At 51.6% G+C, this 16,687-nt stretch overlaps 1 protein-coding gene across 7 annotated transcripts in view; it reads right to left on the bottom strand.

Moving 5' to 3' along the window:
• Positions 1–1,975: 1,975 nt before the first annotated feature.
• Positions 1,976–16,687, bottom strand: part of BCL2L1 (BCL2 like 1) — a 51,856-nt gene continuing 37,144 nt past the window's right edge. For all 7 annotated transcript variants that reach the window (XM_082432249.1, XM_082432251.1, XM_082432250.1 and 4 more), the window contains exon 3: positions 1,976–3,629. In XM_082432249.1, coding sequence (XP_082288375.1) covers positions 3,492–3,629 — 138 coding nt within the window. In that variant the 3' untranslated portion in view covers positions 1,976–3,491. The remainder of the gene's footprint in view (positions 3,630–16,687) is intronic.

The following is a 16,687-nucleotide window of genomic DNA, read 5'->3' as shown; positions in this document are numbered from 1 at the left end:
TAACTGTTGAAGCTGCACAACAGTGGGAGATTCGTGTATGAACATGGAAACTTCTATAAGATACACTATTTAGGTGGGAAAAGCAAGGCACAGTGTGTCTGTTACCATTTTTGAAAAAAGAAAAAAAAGGATCAGAATATATTTATGTATTATGTGAAAATACATTGCTGCAAGAATCTCAAGAAGCTGGGGAGGGGACTTGACTGGCTAGGGTAAGGGATGGGGGCCAGCGTCGTGGGCCTAGAGGTGGCGGGAGCCTGGAGGCTTTGGAGAATGGTGACCTTGAGCCCCGAGAGAGCCGTGGCAAGCTGTGAATCCGGTACCCAAGGGATGGTAGTGTAGACGTCCTTCCGGTAAGCAGGACAGTGGATGGAGGGCGCCATGGAAAGCTGGTCAGGCGGGAGACAGAGGTCGTGGGCACTGCGCAAGGGCATCTGGGGTGGGAGCGGCTTTCAGCTGGCAGCCCCCGGCCACCAGGGGGCAGTCAAGCTCGCTCCTGGAAGCGGGCAGGGAGGAGCACCCGAGGCAGGTCCCCCGCCTCCAGGCCCGCCCCCCGGCCGGAGCGCCCGCCGCTGGAGTCCTGCTCCCTTTCCCAGGCCCTTCCCCGACCTCCGGCTACAGCCACGTGGAGCTCCGTGTGGAGCACCTCGTTCTTCCTCTTGGGGGTCCGCTTGATGGCGGGGTCATCGATGCCTCCCCCCTCAACTTTCAGTCTTCGTTAGGTTATCTTATTCCATTTTAACCACAATCGCTTAAGATGGGTACTGCTATCCTACCCATTTCATAGATGGGAAAGCTAGGGCATAGAGAGGATAGGTAACTTGCCCAAAGAGCAGGAATGGCGACCCAGGATACACCCCTGGCCTGTCCACTCTCAGAACTGGAGCGTTAACCTAGCCATGGCTTCTCCACTCTGCTCCCCCTCCAGAACCTTCTTCACATAGCAGCCAGAGGGGGCTTTGGGGGCTCTAAGTGGTGTAGCACTCCCTGACAACCTCTCTCTGGCTCTCACTGCCCTCAGGACCAAGTACAGTCCCCTCATCCCACCTGTCTGGCATCATATTGACCCAGGAGCCCCCAGACACACCAACTTTTCTTCAACCCGGAGAAAACTCCTGCTCATCCTGTGCATTTGCTTCTTCTTCACCAGGACCACTCTTCTTGCCTCCCTGCTGCTTCTGGATAGCTCTTATAGATTCTTCAGGCCCTGGCTCTGATATCACTTCCTCCAGGGAGCCCTCCCTGACTCCCAGACAGGCTCAGGTTCCGTATTAAATGCTGTTAGAGCACTCACTATGAGCCTCTTGTGTTGCACTGGCCTCAGATGTGTGCTTCATTTTGTGATTATAATAATATCATTATTTCAAAACCTCAAAATCACTCGTGGTTCCTCTTTCTTCCTAGAGCTCTCTCCAATACATCAGCTGATCTTGTGGGATTATCTTTAAAATGTTATCTCAAGTCTGACTCCTTCTTACCTCCTTCCCCACTAGGTCCTTCATGTCTTGCCCTGCTTCCTCAGGGTCATCCTGTTTCCACTTTTGCCCTGCAACAGCCAGCCATCCTTGTATTCGCCTGGCTGTCTCCCCGACCAGAATGGAAGCTCCATAAAGGCAAGGGCTTCGTTCCCTGCAGGATCCCCAGTGCCTAGGACTGTGCCTGCACAGAGCAGGGCTCAGTAAACACTTGCCAAGTGGCCATTTGACTGCTTCTCCCACTAGAATGTCAGTTCCTGAGGGCTGGGACTGTGTCTGTCCTGTTAACACACAGCCCCAGTGCCCAGCACACAGCAGGTGCTCAATAAAAACCCAGTGTACAGGTGGAGAAATTCAGGCCCAGAGGAAGGAAGGGACTTGTCCAAGGTCCTCCCCTAAGAGCAGCAGAGCCAGCACCGGTACCCAGCTCTCCTGCAGCCCCTCTGCCAGCCAAGCATCCCCTCCTTTCCCTGTCCTGGAGCACACAAGAGCCCAGGCCCTTTGTTCACCGAGTCAACACAGTTTATTACTGAACTGCACCTTCACTTTCACACAGACTATTTCAAAGAGCTGGAACAAGTGTGGGGTGGGGGTTGGGGGAGGGACAGGTGCCCCTCAGGAGCCAGGACCCCCGGCTGGCTTCCCCGGACCAGGGCAGGGGAGGGAGCATCAGGCCGTTCAATCTCCGGGCACCAGCTCTCCACGTGCACACGCACAGCAAGCCAGCAGCTCCTCACACATAAATACAGACACGCTTAACAAAAATAGTATATCATCTTCACAAGGAATAAAAATTAGTCTCAAATATGTACAGCAGAGAGCCCGGGGTGGCCAGGGCTAGGCCAGGACCCCCAGGGATGAGACAGGCCATGGGTGGAGCAGAGGAGAGAAGGAGGCCTGAAGAGCTCCCGGCCAGGCCACCCCGACCTTGGCAGCCCGGCTGCCCAGGCTGAACAGGGGTGGGGCACAAATCGTTCAGGCTAGGCAGGACTGGCCCCTCCAGCCAGCCCTACCTCCACCCCACGCACAAGGCTCTCTTTCCTGCCCTTCCTGCCTGAGGTAGGGAAGACCCCAGGGCTCCCACAGCTGTTCCCCGTGGCTCCCCCTCACCTCTGGGCGGAGGCCCCTGAACCCCATGGGCAGCAGCCCAAGGCAAAGGTGCCACAGGACGATCTCCTTGCAGGAAGCGAGGCAGCTGAGGCCATAAACAGCTCTGGGGCACCTATCTTGGGCCCAGTCGGTTCCTCAGTCATGGTCATGGGAGCCGGGGAAGGGGAAGGGAACTGGGGTGGTGCTCAACTGCAAGGGCCACCCGAGCTTTGGCATGGGGTGCTTCCTGCAGCTACAGCTCCCCCATCCCAGGTGGGGCTGGCCTCTAGCCAGAGGCCTCTAGAGGACACTGGGATTGAGGGTAGGGACTTTGGCCAGGCCAAAGGTGGGGAGGGGGTCCTGGTCCTTGTTTCTTTATGCCAAGCAGCCTGAATCCCTAATTAGTCAGAAGTGGCCCCTAAGCTTGGAGGGTGGGGAAAAATGGAAGGGGAGCCCAGGTCCGGGAGGAGGGAGAGACAGGAAATGATCAATTCTGAGGCCACACACATCAAAATGAAGGCAATCTAGTCTCTCTTTCTGGGGAAAAGGGTCAGAAAACTTTCCAGCTCCCTGGCAGGAAAGCATCCTCAGGGAGGCTAAGGGGGCAGGGGTTCCACCAATCAGGCAGGGCACTCCAGCCCCCAGTCACAATTCCCCCCAAACCTATGAGCTTCCACGGGGCAGATTCTGGGGAAATTTTGTGGGTTTTGAGGCCGGGAGAACTGAGGTGTCGGGGAAGGTGGCTTTCACAGAAGCATGGTAAATTCTAGAAAACTAACTGCGGGGGACCAGGTCTAGGCCCAACCCTGTGATGTGTGGGTGGCCGTGGGCTGCATGTAGTGGTTCTCCTGGTGGCGATGGTGGCTGGACGGAGGGTGTGGTGAGGGCAGGATGGGGGTGGCGGGTGAGTGGGTGGTCAGCGTCTGGTCATTTCCGACTGAAGAGCGAGCCCAGCAGAACCACGCCAGCCACAGTCATGCCCGTCAGGAACCAGCGGTTGAAGCGCTCCTGGCCCTTCCGGCTCTCGGCTGCTGCATTGTTCCCGTAGAGTTCCACGAAAGTGTCCTGCAGGGAGACAGAAGAGAAGGGAACATGCTGTTTGAGTCCTCAACAGTAATGTGGCTGGGACAAAGGGGACCATCTGCATGCGATGGCCTTGGTGAAATGAAAAACTGTAGCCATCCATGCCCACTCTGGGCTAGATAAAGGGTTAAGGGCTGCCCTTCTTCCTGACCCTCGGTTGGGGATAACCAACCCATTTTATTGCTGAGAAAACAGGTGCAGAGTGGGGAAAGAGTTTTGTCCAAGGTCAGACAGCTAGGAAGTAGTACCTCAGAACCTGAGGTGGGAAAGAGATGGGCAGGGGCAAGGAACTGACAGGAGGTCAGGGGGCTGGAGCAGGGTGGAGAGGAGGGGAGAAGGGAGATGAGCGTGCAGGGGTGAGCGAGAGCTAGACCACGTGTGGTCTGGAAGCCTCGGAGGAGCCTGGAGTTGAGCCCAAGGGTGGTGCAGAACCACCAGGCCTCGGCCTTTCCACTGCTGCAACAGAGGGAGGGAGGGAGAGAAAAGAGCCAGGGCTCAATTCCCAGAGTGGTTCAGGAGCAGAGCAGATCTGGAGGGAGCCTCTGACCAGGGCAGGCTGATGGGTGGGCAGAGCAGGGCAGAGTAGAGAGGGTAACAACAATGCAGGACTGGGATGGGGTCTATGAGGCCCTGTCCCCCACCCCAGGGGGCGTGACCCTGGGCCCAGGAGGAGGTGAGCAACAGCCCTCTCCCTGAAGCTAGTCAGGAGGGAAGCACGTGACACCGGGAAGGCGGGGCAGCGGGTTAAACGACCCAGCCTGGGGTGGAGTCAGCCTGTGGCGCAGGGAGAGGGGAGCTTGGAGCACCCTTTAATGAGTGTGCTTCGCACCCGATTTGTCCTTTAACCCTCTCAGCAATGCTGTCTCTCCCCACTGGCAGACCAGGAAGCCTGGCCTCTGAGCACTGAAGGACTTGATCAGGTCACCCAACTCTGTGGTGGAACCAGAATCCAAACCTGGTGCCTGGCGCCTAGAAATCAGTGTGCTTTGTGTGCCTAGGGAGGGAACAGATCACTGGCTGGTTCCAGAGACTGTGTTCTTGCCTCTCCACCAAGAACTCACATCGTGGGTCCACACCTCTACCTGGGCCCGACTGGTTGAGCCACCAGGCGGCTCCCTCAGACAGCGCCTGCCGTTTCTGGTTGGCCCCAGGTCCCACCCGGCCAGTTTGCTCACTGTGATATCTGCTGGGCCCTACTTCTAGTCTTGATGACATCCCCTTAACTCCACGCCAAGAAGATTTTTTAAAACATAGGTCAGATTGTGGCACACCAACAGCTTTCCCTTGCACTTAGAAAGCCAGCGTCATGTCTGTTTATATCCCTGGTACCTGGCAGAGGGCCATGCGCACTGAGCTGCCACCTTGACTCAAAGAATCTGTAACATTTATTAAGCCATTAGGGAGGTAGCAGTGATGCATGAGCCAGAGCCCTTCCAGAAAGCTCACCATCTACAGGGGAAAAGGCATTGGGAGGGGAAGGCAGGCAGGTGGGGAAAACCCCACCATCCAGACCATGTCACTCCACCATCTCAAGCTCTCCAAGGCTCCCCCTCACACACGGAATCAAGTCCTCACCACGGCCAGCGAGGTCCCAGCGAGGTCCGGTAGGACCCGGCCCCTCCCCACTGCACACTGCATTCTAGTCGCACTGGCCTCCTTGCTGTTTCTTGTACATCCGCTGAGCTCAGGACCTGCTGCCCTTGCTGCCTGGAGCACTTGACCCCAGGCTCCCTCATTTCACTCCTAACTCTGCTCAAATGCGATCTCCTCAGAGACGCCTTCCCTGGCCACCCTGTCTAAAATGGTACCCACCACCCTGATCTCTCTCTACCTATCCCCTTACCTTGCTTTATTGTCCTTCTCAGCACTTTTCAGAAGCAGAGCCTACCCTTGGTCTTTGTTTTGATTTGTCTCCTGCAATAGTCATGGCTTGATGAGGCAGACAGCCTGTCTTGTTTCTATATATCAGAACAGTGTCTGGTACATAGTTGGTGCTCAATAAGTACATGAGTAGAACAAAGGTCTTACATGTCTTCTAAGTGCCAGACATTGTCATTCCACTTCACCTTCATCAGAATCCCCAGATGTAGCGATCTGAGCCCCATTTCACAGGTGAAACAACTGAGGTTTAGAGTCAGAAAGACCTTGCCTGGGGTCACCCAGCTAACAGGTGGCAGAGCTAGGATCAAAACCCAGGACTGCCTGGCCCCAACCCAAGTGCTGCTACAGCAGGACACTTCCCTATGTGGGGGGCTGCGGTGGAGGTGGAGCGCTGGGTCTGGGGAGAGGAGGGCAGGGGTGGCAGTGGCGGCCGCCAGCGTCCTTACTCTTCGGCCTTCATCCTGGTTAGCCTCCATGGGTGTTGGCAGACCAGAAAATTCTTACAGGAATTAAAATTTTTCTGGTCCCAAGTGAAGTAGGCCCAGGTGAAGTCACGAAAAAGATTGATGTGATGAGGGAGAGTCCCGGGCTGTGGGGAGCATGGGAGAGGGAGGCCATGGCCAGAAGGCTCTGGGTTATCCCAAGGGGCCAAATGTCCCACAAGAAACCAGGGACATTGGGTTGCAGCCAAAGCGGGAGAGGCCTGGCTCCCTCGATGGGAACTTTCCTGAAGTAGAGGGCTGGCAGCCACAGGAAATTTTCGGCTCTGAGGCTGAGCTGGAGTAAACAGGCCCTGCCCCTGCAAGGCACAAAGCACTCACTGTCCAGGAACAGTTATTCTAGGGTGGCGGGAACATTCTCCTGTCGGTGCCACGGAGACAAGGCTCTGATATGCCCAGCCGGCGCCCCCCCCCCACCCGCCCCATGCATTCGCGGTTGGACAACCTTCATCTCCATTTCAGAAGCTCCTTCTCCTAGGGAGGGGGGAGAGAGGATTCTGGGATTGCTTTTGCAGAGAGAGCAAGAGCAAAACGGGGCGTGCTGTTCCAGGGCGGGTGCCGGGGAGGCAGTGGTGTGGGTATATTTAGCCCACGGTTCACACGACACACTTGGAAACAAACACAGCCATTTTCTCAGCGGGCGCCTGCTCTGGATAAATAAACAGGATTGCGGAGCTGCCCTGGTCTGGAAAAGCAGAGATAAGCCCCCACTGCTGCGAGCCAGAGCTGGCGTGGTGGACAGGGCGTCAGACGTAAGAGTGGGCTGTAGGGAGGTCTCTGATGTCACAGAGGCTTTCAGGAGACCCATCCTCAGCGTGGGTTAGGGCAAAAGTGGGGCAAGTTTCTCTTTGTAGCTGTGACCACTACCATGGGATCCATGAGGGGTTTTCAGGACCACTGGGGACAGGCAGTGGCTAATGACCTCCATGGGAGAACCGTGGACTCCTAGGCTGGCAGACCCCCAAGTCAACAAGGCCAACACATTCGCGCACTCTACAGTTTCAAACAGCCTGTTTGTGGGCTTGGACTCAACCCTCTAGCATCGGGGCCCTTCAGAGTGGCGAGACAAGAACCAGGGTCCCCAGGAGAAGCTAAGGCGGGGGCCACTTTCAAGGTCCTCCCTCCAACAGTCCTGGCCACATGCGTGGAATGGCCCAGCCCCACACTCCGGAGCGTTTCATGCCCCTGTGCCTTTGCCAGCACTGTGTCCTCTAACTGGTCACCCTCCCCACACCTCCCTTCCTCAGTCAGCCAACCCTACTCAGCTTACACGACTCCACTTTGGAGTCCTGTCTTCCGAGAAGATGTCCCTATTTATCCCTCCTTCAACTCCACGAGGAATGTCTCCTTTGTGCTCCCAGAGTTTTCGGACCTTCGTTCACACCGTTAACTACTGAGTGCCTACCATGCTCCGGGCCCAGTACTGGAGACACAGCAGTGGACAAGACAAATAAGGTTCCCACTTTCACGGAGCTTACGTTCTAGTCCATGCATTCTCCATCGGTGGGGGGTGGGGGGTATAGCACAGAAAGGGATCACAGTACAGCTGTGGTATTCAGAGTCACGGCAGGGCAATTAGGACAAACATGTCTAAAAGGACTCCTTCGTGGGAAGTGATGAAGAGAGAAAAAGGTTGAGAAACACTGTCCTAGTGGGAAGCAGAGAGAATAAGAAGCAAGACAATTTCAGATATGATGAGGTTTTGAAGACAGTAAGTCCTGGGCAGGTGATAAAGAACACCAGGGGACTGATGTAGGTGGAGTGGCCAGAAAAGGCCTCTCTGGGGAAGTGAGGTTTAAACTGAGACCTGAATGACTAGGTGGCAGTGGCCAAGGGAGGATTAAAAATCTCAGGTGAAAAAGAGCATGTTCCACCGGAAGCAACAGGTGCAAAGGCCCTGAGGCAGGAAGGAGAGGCAGGGGCGTCCCTAGGTTGAGGCCCTCTGTATGTCGGTCTCGCCCATCAGTCTGGGGGCTCAGTGCAGGCAGGGACCAAGGACCCATGTCTGAAGCCAGGGGTCCATCCAGACAGGCACAGACTGGCTTCAGCTAGATCTCTGTCCAGAGACAGCCAACTGCACAATGCAGGTTATCCTGCGGCCCCCTGCAACCCTGGAGAAGTCAGGAGAAAGGCTGGAACAGCAGTGCCCCTGGGGCAGTGGCCCAAGTGCCAGCGGACTACCCGCCCTGCCAGGGGCTGGAGCGCAGTTCCTGCTTGAATCCAGTCAGTCCTCCACTCCCCACCCTTCTCCTCTCTCACCTCCCACGTCTCCATGCTTCTTCCTAGCAGTGTGACTTTGAGCAGGTTACTTCGATTCTCCAGCCCATAGTGTTCTCACTTTTTAAATAACAATAAAATATCTGTTATTATGACAGCTGACCTTTATCACACAGCTGAATGTTTTACCTGTGCCAGGGACTGAGCTAAAGCACTTTACTCCAAGGAGGCCATACTCCCTGCACAATCACAATCACATTCACTTGAGTGATTGTTTTTTGTCCTGTCTCCCCCACTAGACTGCATGTAGTTTTTGTCACTTGTACCTCAAGAACCTGGTGCTATACCTGGAACATAGCAGGTGCCGTTCTAAATGAACCTATTTGAGATGAACAAGTGAATGACTACTTTCAGTTAATCCTCAGAACATTTATCAGAGCCTCATTCTACAGACGTGAAGATGGAGGCTTCAGCGTTTCCCCACAAGCTCTATCTAGGAAGTGGTAGGACTGGGATTTGATGGCTTCCTGCTCATTCTGATGTCCAATCCTGCCATCTTGGGTCCCTGCTGTCTCCACCCACAGAGAACTAGCCTCTTCAGTGGCGGCAGCAGTGGCTGACTTTTCCCGAGCACTTACCTTGCAAGACACTCTTCTTGGCCCTTTCTGTGGATTAGTTTACTTAACTGTCTCTACGCTCTGTCAGCCAGTGGGTACTACTATTAACCCAGCATACAGCTGATGGACCCGAGGCCCATAGATGATGTGTGACTTGCCCAAGGTCACACAGTGACCTGGTGACATGGCTGGGTTGCCTGCACCAACCATCTGGCTCCAGTGCCTTTGCTCCTAACCTCTACACAGCACTCTGCTCACTTTCAAAAGGATAATTCGCCTCAAGGCCCCATCATGGGCCAGGTGCATGCACTTCTGTTACTGAAGGAGGTCCTCACTCTAAGCCCAGGTAAGCCGAGGCTCAGAGATACTGAGAGACCTGTCCCAAGTGGATAAGTAGAGAAGCCAGTTCATATTCTGGGCCAAGCCTATAGCCCTGAGTCCCTCTAGGAGGAGGAAGGTGGCCTGAGGCCACCAGCTGAATGAATGAGTTCTGGCCCCTAGCCAGCTGAGGGGAACTGGGTGCCACAGGAAAAGGATGTGACGAAGGCGAGGAGAGAAAGTGAAACCCTTCCGTCCTGGCTTCAGTGGAGAACAAGCACCTCTGCCAGACGGGCCCTTCCTTCCTTTAGGGTGACTCTGGAGGGCCCAGGCCCACTGCTTCCTTCCTGCTTGGTTATTTCAGGAAAGAGGTAGGTGGAGAAGAGGAAGGGGCTCCTAGCAGCCCAGGGAAAGTGCCAGGGACGTCAACACTGTACCTTACCCGGCCTCACCACAGCCCTGCAGGGGCAGGCCGGGAGTCACTTTCTGCTCCTGGCCTCAGTTTCCCTGGGGGAGAGGCTGAAAAATGCCGGCTGAATAGACAAATGAGGCCTTGCTAGGAGATCCCAAGGAGATGGCAGGAAGGTGGGTGGTGGGGCAAACGAAGAGGTCTTATCACTCTCTTGGCAGGGAGCAGCAGGCGGAGACTCGGAAGAAGTGAGGTTTGTGGTTGGAATCCACTTCCCTTGGCTTTCTTGGGGGAGCTGTTGGCCTCAGCAATGTGACAGGAACACAGCCTCTCTCCTCTACCCTGGGGAACACGGGCCTGGATGTGGGCAACTCAGAGAGGCGGCTCAGTGGGGCAGGGCAAAGACATGGGTTGCCAGATTGCTGGGCTGACACCTCAGTCTAGCCAGCCCAGCTGTGGGCGGCACGGCAGGCTGCTCTACTTCTGAGCCTTAGTTTCTCCTGCTTTGACCTCACAAGGCAGTGCTGGTGAGACCAGGGGATGAAAGCACTTGGTAAAGCAAGGTGACCTTGGTGTTACTGGTTGAGGAGGGTGGCATGGGGGGCCCAAGCCATCCGGGCTGTAGGTAATATTTGGAGCATCCTCACAGCAAACTTCGTGTTAATCTTTCTCTAAGTCTGCCCCTGTCAGCTGCCAGCCTCTCCTCCCCCGCCTCCTCCCCCACCATTAGTTCTAAGAAGCTAAGCCTGACAGATGTGCTTACTTCTCAGAAAAGGAAGTGGTTGTGCCGGGAGGAGATAACACCTCCGCTGGGGAATTGAGAAAGCTATCGCGCCCAGCAGTGCGAGCGTGGGCTCTCCACCTCCTCAGCTCAGAAGTGGAGTGCTAGTCTTGGAGGCAGAGAGAGATAATTCAGAAAATCATTTACTGGGGGCACAGATGCTCATTTTGGGGCTCTCGACCACCTTCCCAGGGAGTGATGACTGCTCTTTACCAAGCACCTACCATGCACCAGGCATGGTGCTAAGAGCTTCGTCATGTATGCAAATTCACTTAATCCTCATAATAACCCCATGAAGTAAGTGCTATCATTACTCTCCATGTTACAGATGAGGAAACAGGCACGGAGAGGTCAAATGACCTCCCAAGGCCATACAGTTATAAATCGCAGAGTAGGGATTTGAATTCAGGCAGTCTGGCTCCAGAGCTCAAATGCTTAATGGCTCCTGGGCAGCTGCTATCTGCTCATAAGCATTCATTCCCTGGCAGTCTGAGAACTCCCCTCATCTCAATCCTCTCTCATCTCATCCTTGGTAACTAACTCCCTATTCTTTCATGAGTAGATGGCCACAGCCTTTCATTCCTCTCCCAGTGTCCAGGGTGAGAAGGACCAAGGTTCACCCTTGAAACAGAGTCAGAGACTCAAAAGTGACCTTACAAGATACCCATCCAACCTTCCATGTGATGCTCAAGCTCACCCCTAACTCATCCTCACTTCCCAGATGAGGTTCAGAAAGGTGGAGTGCAAATCTACAGATTCAGTGCAATCTCTATCAAAATACTAATGGCATTTTTCACAGAACAAGAACAAATAATCATAAAATTTGTATGGAAACACAAAAGACCCCCAATAGCCAAAACAATCTTGAGAAAAAAGAACAAAGCTGGAGGTATCATTCTCTCTGATTTCAAACTATATTACAAAGCTACAGTAATCAAAACAGTATGGTACCAACACAGAAACAGACACATAGATCAATGGAACAGAACAGAGAGACCAGAAATGAACCCACACTTATATGGGCAATTAATCTATGACAAAGGAGGCAAGAAGATACAACAGGGAAAGACAGCCTCTGCAACAAATGTCACTGGGAAAACTGGACAACTACATACAAAAGAGTCAAACTGGATGATTTTCTCACACCATGCACAAAAATAAATTCAAAATGGATTAAAGACTTAAATGTAAGACCTGAAACCATAAAACTCCTAGAAGAAAACATAGGTGGTATGTTCTTTGATTTGTAATGTTTTTTGGATATGTCCCCTGAGGCAAGGGAAACAAAAGCAAAAATAAACAAATGGGAGTACATTAAACTAAAAAGCTTTTGCATGGTGAAGGAAACTATCAACAAAACTAAAAGGCCACCTATTGAATGGGAGACGATATCTGCAAATGATATAGCCGATAATCAGTTAATATCCAAAATATACAAAGAATTCATACAACTCAAAAAAACAAATAACCAGATTACAAAATGGGCAGAGGATCTGAATAGACATTTTTCCAAGGAAGACATACAGATGGCCAACAGGCACATGAAAAGATGCTCAACATCACAAAACATTGGGAAATGCAAACCAAAACCACAATGAGATATCACTTCACACCTGTCAGAATGGTTATTATCGAAAAGGCAACAAATAACAACTGTTGGTGGGGACGTGGAGAAAAGGGAACCCTCATGCACTGCTGGTGGGAATGTAAACTGGTGCAGCCACTATGGAAAACAGTATGGAGATTCCTTAGAAAATTAAAACTAGAACTACCATATGATCCAGCAATACCACTCCCTGCATATTTATCTGAAGAAAACAAAAACACTAATTAGAAAAGATATATGCACCCATATGTTCACTGCAGCATTATTTGCAATAGCCAAGATATGGAAGCAACCGAAGTGCCCATTAACAGATGAATGGATAAAGAAGATGATACACACACACACACGCAACAGAATATTACCCATAAAAAAGAATGAAGTCTTGCCATTTGTGACAACATGGAGGGACCTAGAGGGTATTATGCTTAGTGAAATAAGTCAGAGAAAGGCAAATTCTATATGATTTCACTTATATGTGGAATCTCAGTCAAAACAAAACAAATGAACAAACATAACAAGACATAAACAGAGTTATAGATACAGAGAACAGGTGTCTGACAGAGGGGAGGGGGCTCGGGGGAGGAAAGAAATAGGTGAGGGAGATTAAGAGATATAAACTTCCAGTTGCAAAATAAATGAGTCTCGGGTATGAAATGTACAGCATGGGGAATATAGTCAGTAACTATATAGTATCTTTGTATGGTGACTTATCTTAACTAGACTTACTGTGGTGATCGGTTTGAATTGTATAGAAATACCGAATCACTTCGTTGTATAGCAGGAACTAATATAGCATTGTAGGTCAATTATACTTAAAAAACAAACAAACAAACTCATAGAAAAAGAGATCAGATTTGTGGTTACCAGAGGCAGGGGCCGGGGGGAGGTGAGGGGAGGGGTAAGGAAGAAGGTGGTCAAAAGGTACAAACTTCCAATTATAAGATAAATTAGTACTAGGGATGTAATGTACAACATGATAAATGTAATTAACACTGCTGTATGTTATATATTAAAGTTTTTAAGAGAATAAATCCTAAGAGTTCTCATCATAAGAAAAAAAATTTTTTTTCTATTTGATTTTGTACCTATACGAGATGACAGATGTTCACTAAACTTACTGTAGTAATCACTTTATGATGTATGTAAATCAAATCTTTATGCTATAAACCTTTTAAACTTATACAGTACTGTATGTCAAATATATTTCAATAAAACTGAAAGGAAAAAAACAAAAAGAAAGGTGGAGCATCCAGATCCAGATGAGTTAGGGGCGAGCTTGAGCATCACATGGAAGGTTGGATGGGTATCTCGTATAGTAGGTCTGTTTCACTCCAGATGGTCCATACTCATGGAGTATCTCCAGGGCATTCTCTGCTTACACACTTGTGAGAAGGGGCTCCTTCCCTCCTGTGTGGAGCATTTCATCTTTGGACAGCTCTTTTGGAAAAGTTTTCCCTTTGATCAGCTCTCCTGGAAAACTTTTGCCTCTTTCCCTCTACCTCCTGCCATGGCTGGGCCTTAGTTCTGGTTCTCTCTCCTCTGCTGCTCTCCTCCAACTCTGTCCCAAGGGCTACCCAAGAAGGCAACATGAGCTGGCAGAGGAAGCTATGCCAGCCTTGCCCTGGACCAGGTCCTGCTGCTCTCTGAGTATCAGCTTCCTCATTTGTAAAATGGCAGTGCTATCCGGATGAGGCCAAGGTTGGTGACAAATTAACTTCTTTTTCTCCACCAAACTGGGCTGCCAGAGCAAAGAATAGGCAGGTACCCCAAAAGTCTTGCAATTAGACTAAGATGTTTAGCTTTGGACCTCATCTATAACATGGGGATTAAAAATGTACTTATTTCACAAGAACATTGTGAAAATTCAATAGTAATACATATAAAGGGCTTAGAACTATACGTGACACATAGTAGACTTTAAGTAAATGTCAGCTATTATACTGCTCTTATTATTAGACCAAGGCTCAGCTTGAGTCTTAGAGCTTTCTCCATGGTCTGCAGGGTTTCCTTAGCTTTGTCTAGGGCCAGGCTGCTTATTCCTCACATGCCATGTTCTGTTCGGCCTCAGGACCTTTGCTCATGTTGGTCCCTATGCCGAACTCTCTCCTGCTTATCTCTTAGGTCTTAACCTACAGGCCACTTCCTCAAGGAGGCCTCCTGCTCTCCCCTTCCAAGTCTCCTTCGGCTCTCTCACCAGTTTGCTGAGCTGCTCATTTCTGACCATGAGCTCTGTCCCCCAGGCCTAGCCCAGCGCTGGGCCCAGAGAAGGTGCTGATGAGTACGGCTGACTGGTGGGAAGGGAAGCAGGCCAGTTCCCTCTCTCTTCATCCCCACCCTCATTGCCTGGCAAAACTAGGAGGAGGCCCCAAGGCACCAGGTGATTGGGCAGGGTACCTGGGGCTCCCCAGACACCAAGTTCTCCCAGGCTCATGAGAAAGTTCTGGAAAAGGCATCTTCTGCATTGTGTTGAGGCAACAGGCAGGAGGGACTAGGGTAGCAATCTACAAAAGGAACAGGGGCTTGGTCTCTGGGGCCAACCCCTCCCTAAAACTCTGCTGCTTTCTGGGGTCTGTGCCTCCAAATACTCCATGGTCCAAAGCAGCCACTCCCTCCTCCTTTCTGCCCAGAGCTGCCCCCACTCCCTCATCTGGTGCTGATCAATGCTGCATGCTGTGAAAAAAAGAGCAATGGGCTGAGCATCAGCAGGTGTGGGTTTCGTGTCCTAGCTCTGTCACTGGCTTGCTTGGGGTGAGTCCATTCCGCTGTCTGGGATGCTGGGAAAGTCTGGGACTTTCCTCATCTGTAAAATGAAGGGGATCATCTCAAAGGACTCTTACCAGTGCTGCAGCATGAGGAGGATGAAAATAATTCACACACGGGCAAGTAAGTGACTACCTGTGTTCTCTCTCAGGGTTTCCAAAAGATCCAATAATTTAGTGCAGAAGGTGAGAGGCAACATTCTGGAGTAGAAGAACTTGTTGCCTCCACTTTAAAGCCTGCTGAGCCTTGCCCTCAAACCTGCAGATTCCAGGGGTAAAGGGCAATGGGCATGTCTGTGACCAGGGCCAGCTCCTCAGAGGGCCAGACCTTGCCGGGCTGCGCCCCAGTGGCCTCAACCTCCTCACCCCAGCACCGCCTCCAACTAGTCCAGACAAGTCCCGGGTATTTTCAGCCACCTTTATCTGATGGGAAATGTTTGGAATTCCACAGCAGAAGGCAACGGCTCTGGAGGATTTGGGGACGGGAGCAAATCCCTGCAGCCCCCACCACATACGAATGGTCACGCACACACCCTTGTAACCAAAACCTCAGAGCTGAAGGCTCCCTCAGGGTGCATTTCCTACATTCTGGTTCCTTCTAGTCTCCCCGTTTCATCTTCACCCCAGTCCACCAGCCCCCTCAAGGTACAGAACAGCAAGATGCCTGAGACGGTGCCAGGAGAGCTGAAGTACTCTTGTAGCCATGACGCTGAGGAGGGGCCACCTGGAGGTTTGCTGTTCACGGTCAGTGCCCACAGCACCAACAAACTGCAGAAGATCACCACCACCATCACCAGGCAAGCCCAGAAGTAACTCACTGTCCCACCTGATGTGGCATGACCTGTGGTTCACAGAGATGTCTAGCTCAACCCCCACCCTAAACAGATGGAAAACTGAGACCTGACGAGGTGAAGGGACTCCCCCGCAAGGCCTCTTGACCCCTGGCGCACAAAAGTGCGGGTTCCAAGCCCAGCTCTGTGACTGTCTACTTGTGGGACCTGGGGCAAGACTTTACCTTTCCTTTCCAAGCCCAGGGGCCTGTCTACAAAGTGAGAACGCTGTCCTTACATCACAGGATTAGCAGCAAGAATTAAATGGCCCATGGAAAGTGCTCAATAAATGTTAGCTGTTATTTTTTTATAGCTAAAAATGAATGGCTCCATTTGTGCTTCTCATGTGGTATTCTCATTATTTATAGCTACAAACAAACAAAAAAAACCCCAAAAAACAACAAAAAACCCCCAAAAACAGCTCATACTGACTCAGCCTCTGCTTGAATTCTCAAAATCTTCCAAGTAGGTGTTGTCCCCATCATTTTACCAACGAGGAAACTAAGGCTCAGAGAGCTGAGGAGACTTTGCCTGAGATCTCTGGTTACCAAGTGAGGGTGTCTGACTCCACAGCTCGTTAGATCTGCCAGCGCAATAGGACAGATGCAGAAGGATGTGACTAAGCTCTTCCTTCCTTCCCCTTTCACCCACCCACTGCCCACTACTTACTGAGAATCTTGGGCCTTGCATCAGAGATGACTTTGAGGACAGGGCAGAGGCATGTCTCTTGGTTCCCCCCGGGGGTGCCTTGGGGGTGGGAAGGACAGAGGTATGCGGATGGCTGCTCTGTGCTTCCCCACTGCCCCCCAACTCAGCCCCTGCAAGGTCAGTCCTTGCAGAGTCCCTCCCTCCCCCTGGTCATTATCTTGGAAACAAAAGCCATGCCAAAAAGCTTTGGTGGAGCTGTTAGCTGAGTTTTTAAAGACAGACCATGACCCCTTTGTGGGCTGACCTGTGGGGTTGTAGGAGGATTCCCTGCTTAGCTCTGGACACTCATTCATTCCATAAATCTTTATTAAGAGCCCACTAAATGCCAGGCACCATGTTAAGTGCTGGGGATAAAGCAGTGACTAAATTAGAAGAAAATTCCTACCTGCATAAGTTTATCATTTAACGGGAAGA

Source organism: Balaenoptera physalus, assembly GCF_965194825.1.
Source record: "Balaenoptera physalus genome assembly, chromosome: 16".
Lineage (NCBI taxonomy): Eukaryota > Metazoa > Chordata > Mammalia > Artiodactyla > Balaenopteridae > Balaenoptera > Balaenoptera physalus.
This window is presented reverse-complemented; position numbering and strand designations above follow the sequence as displayed.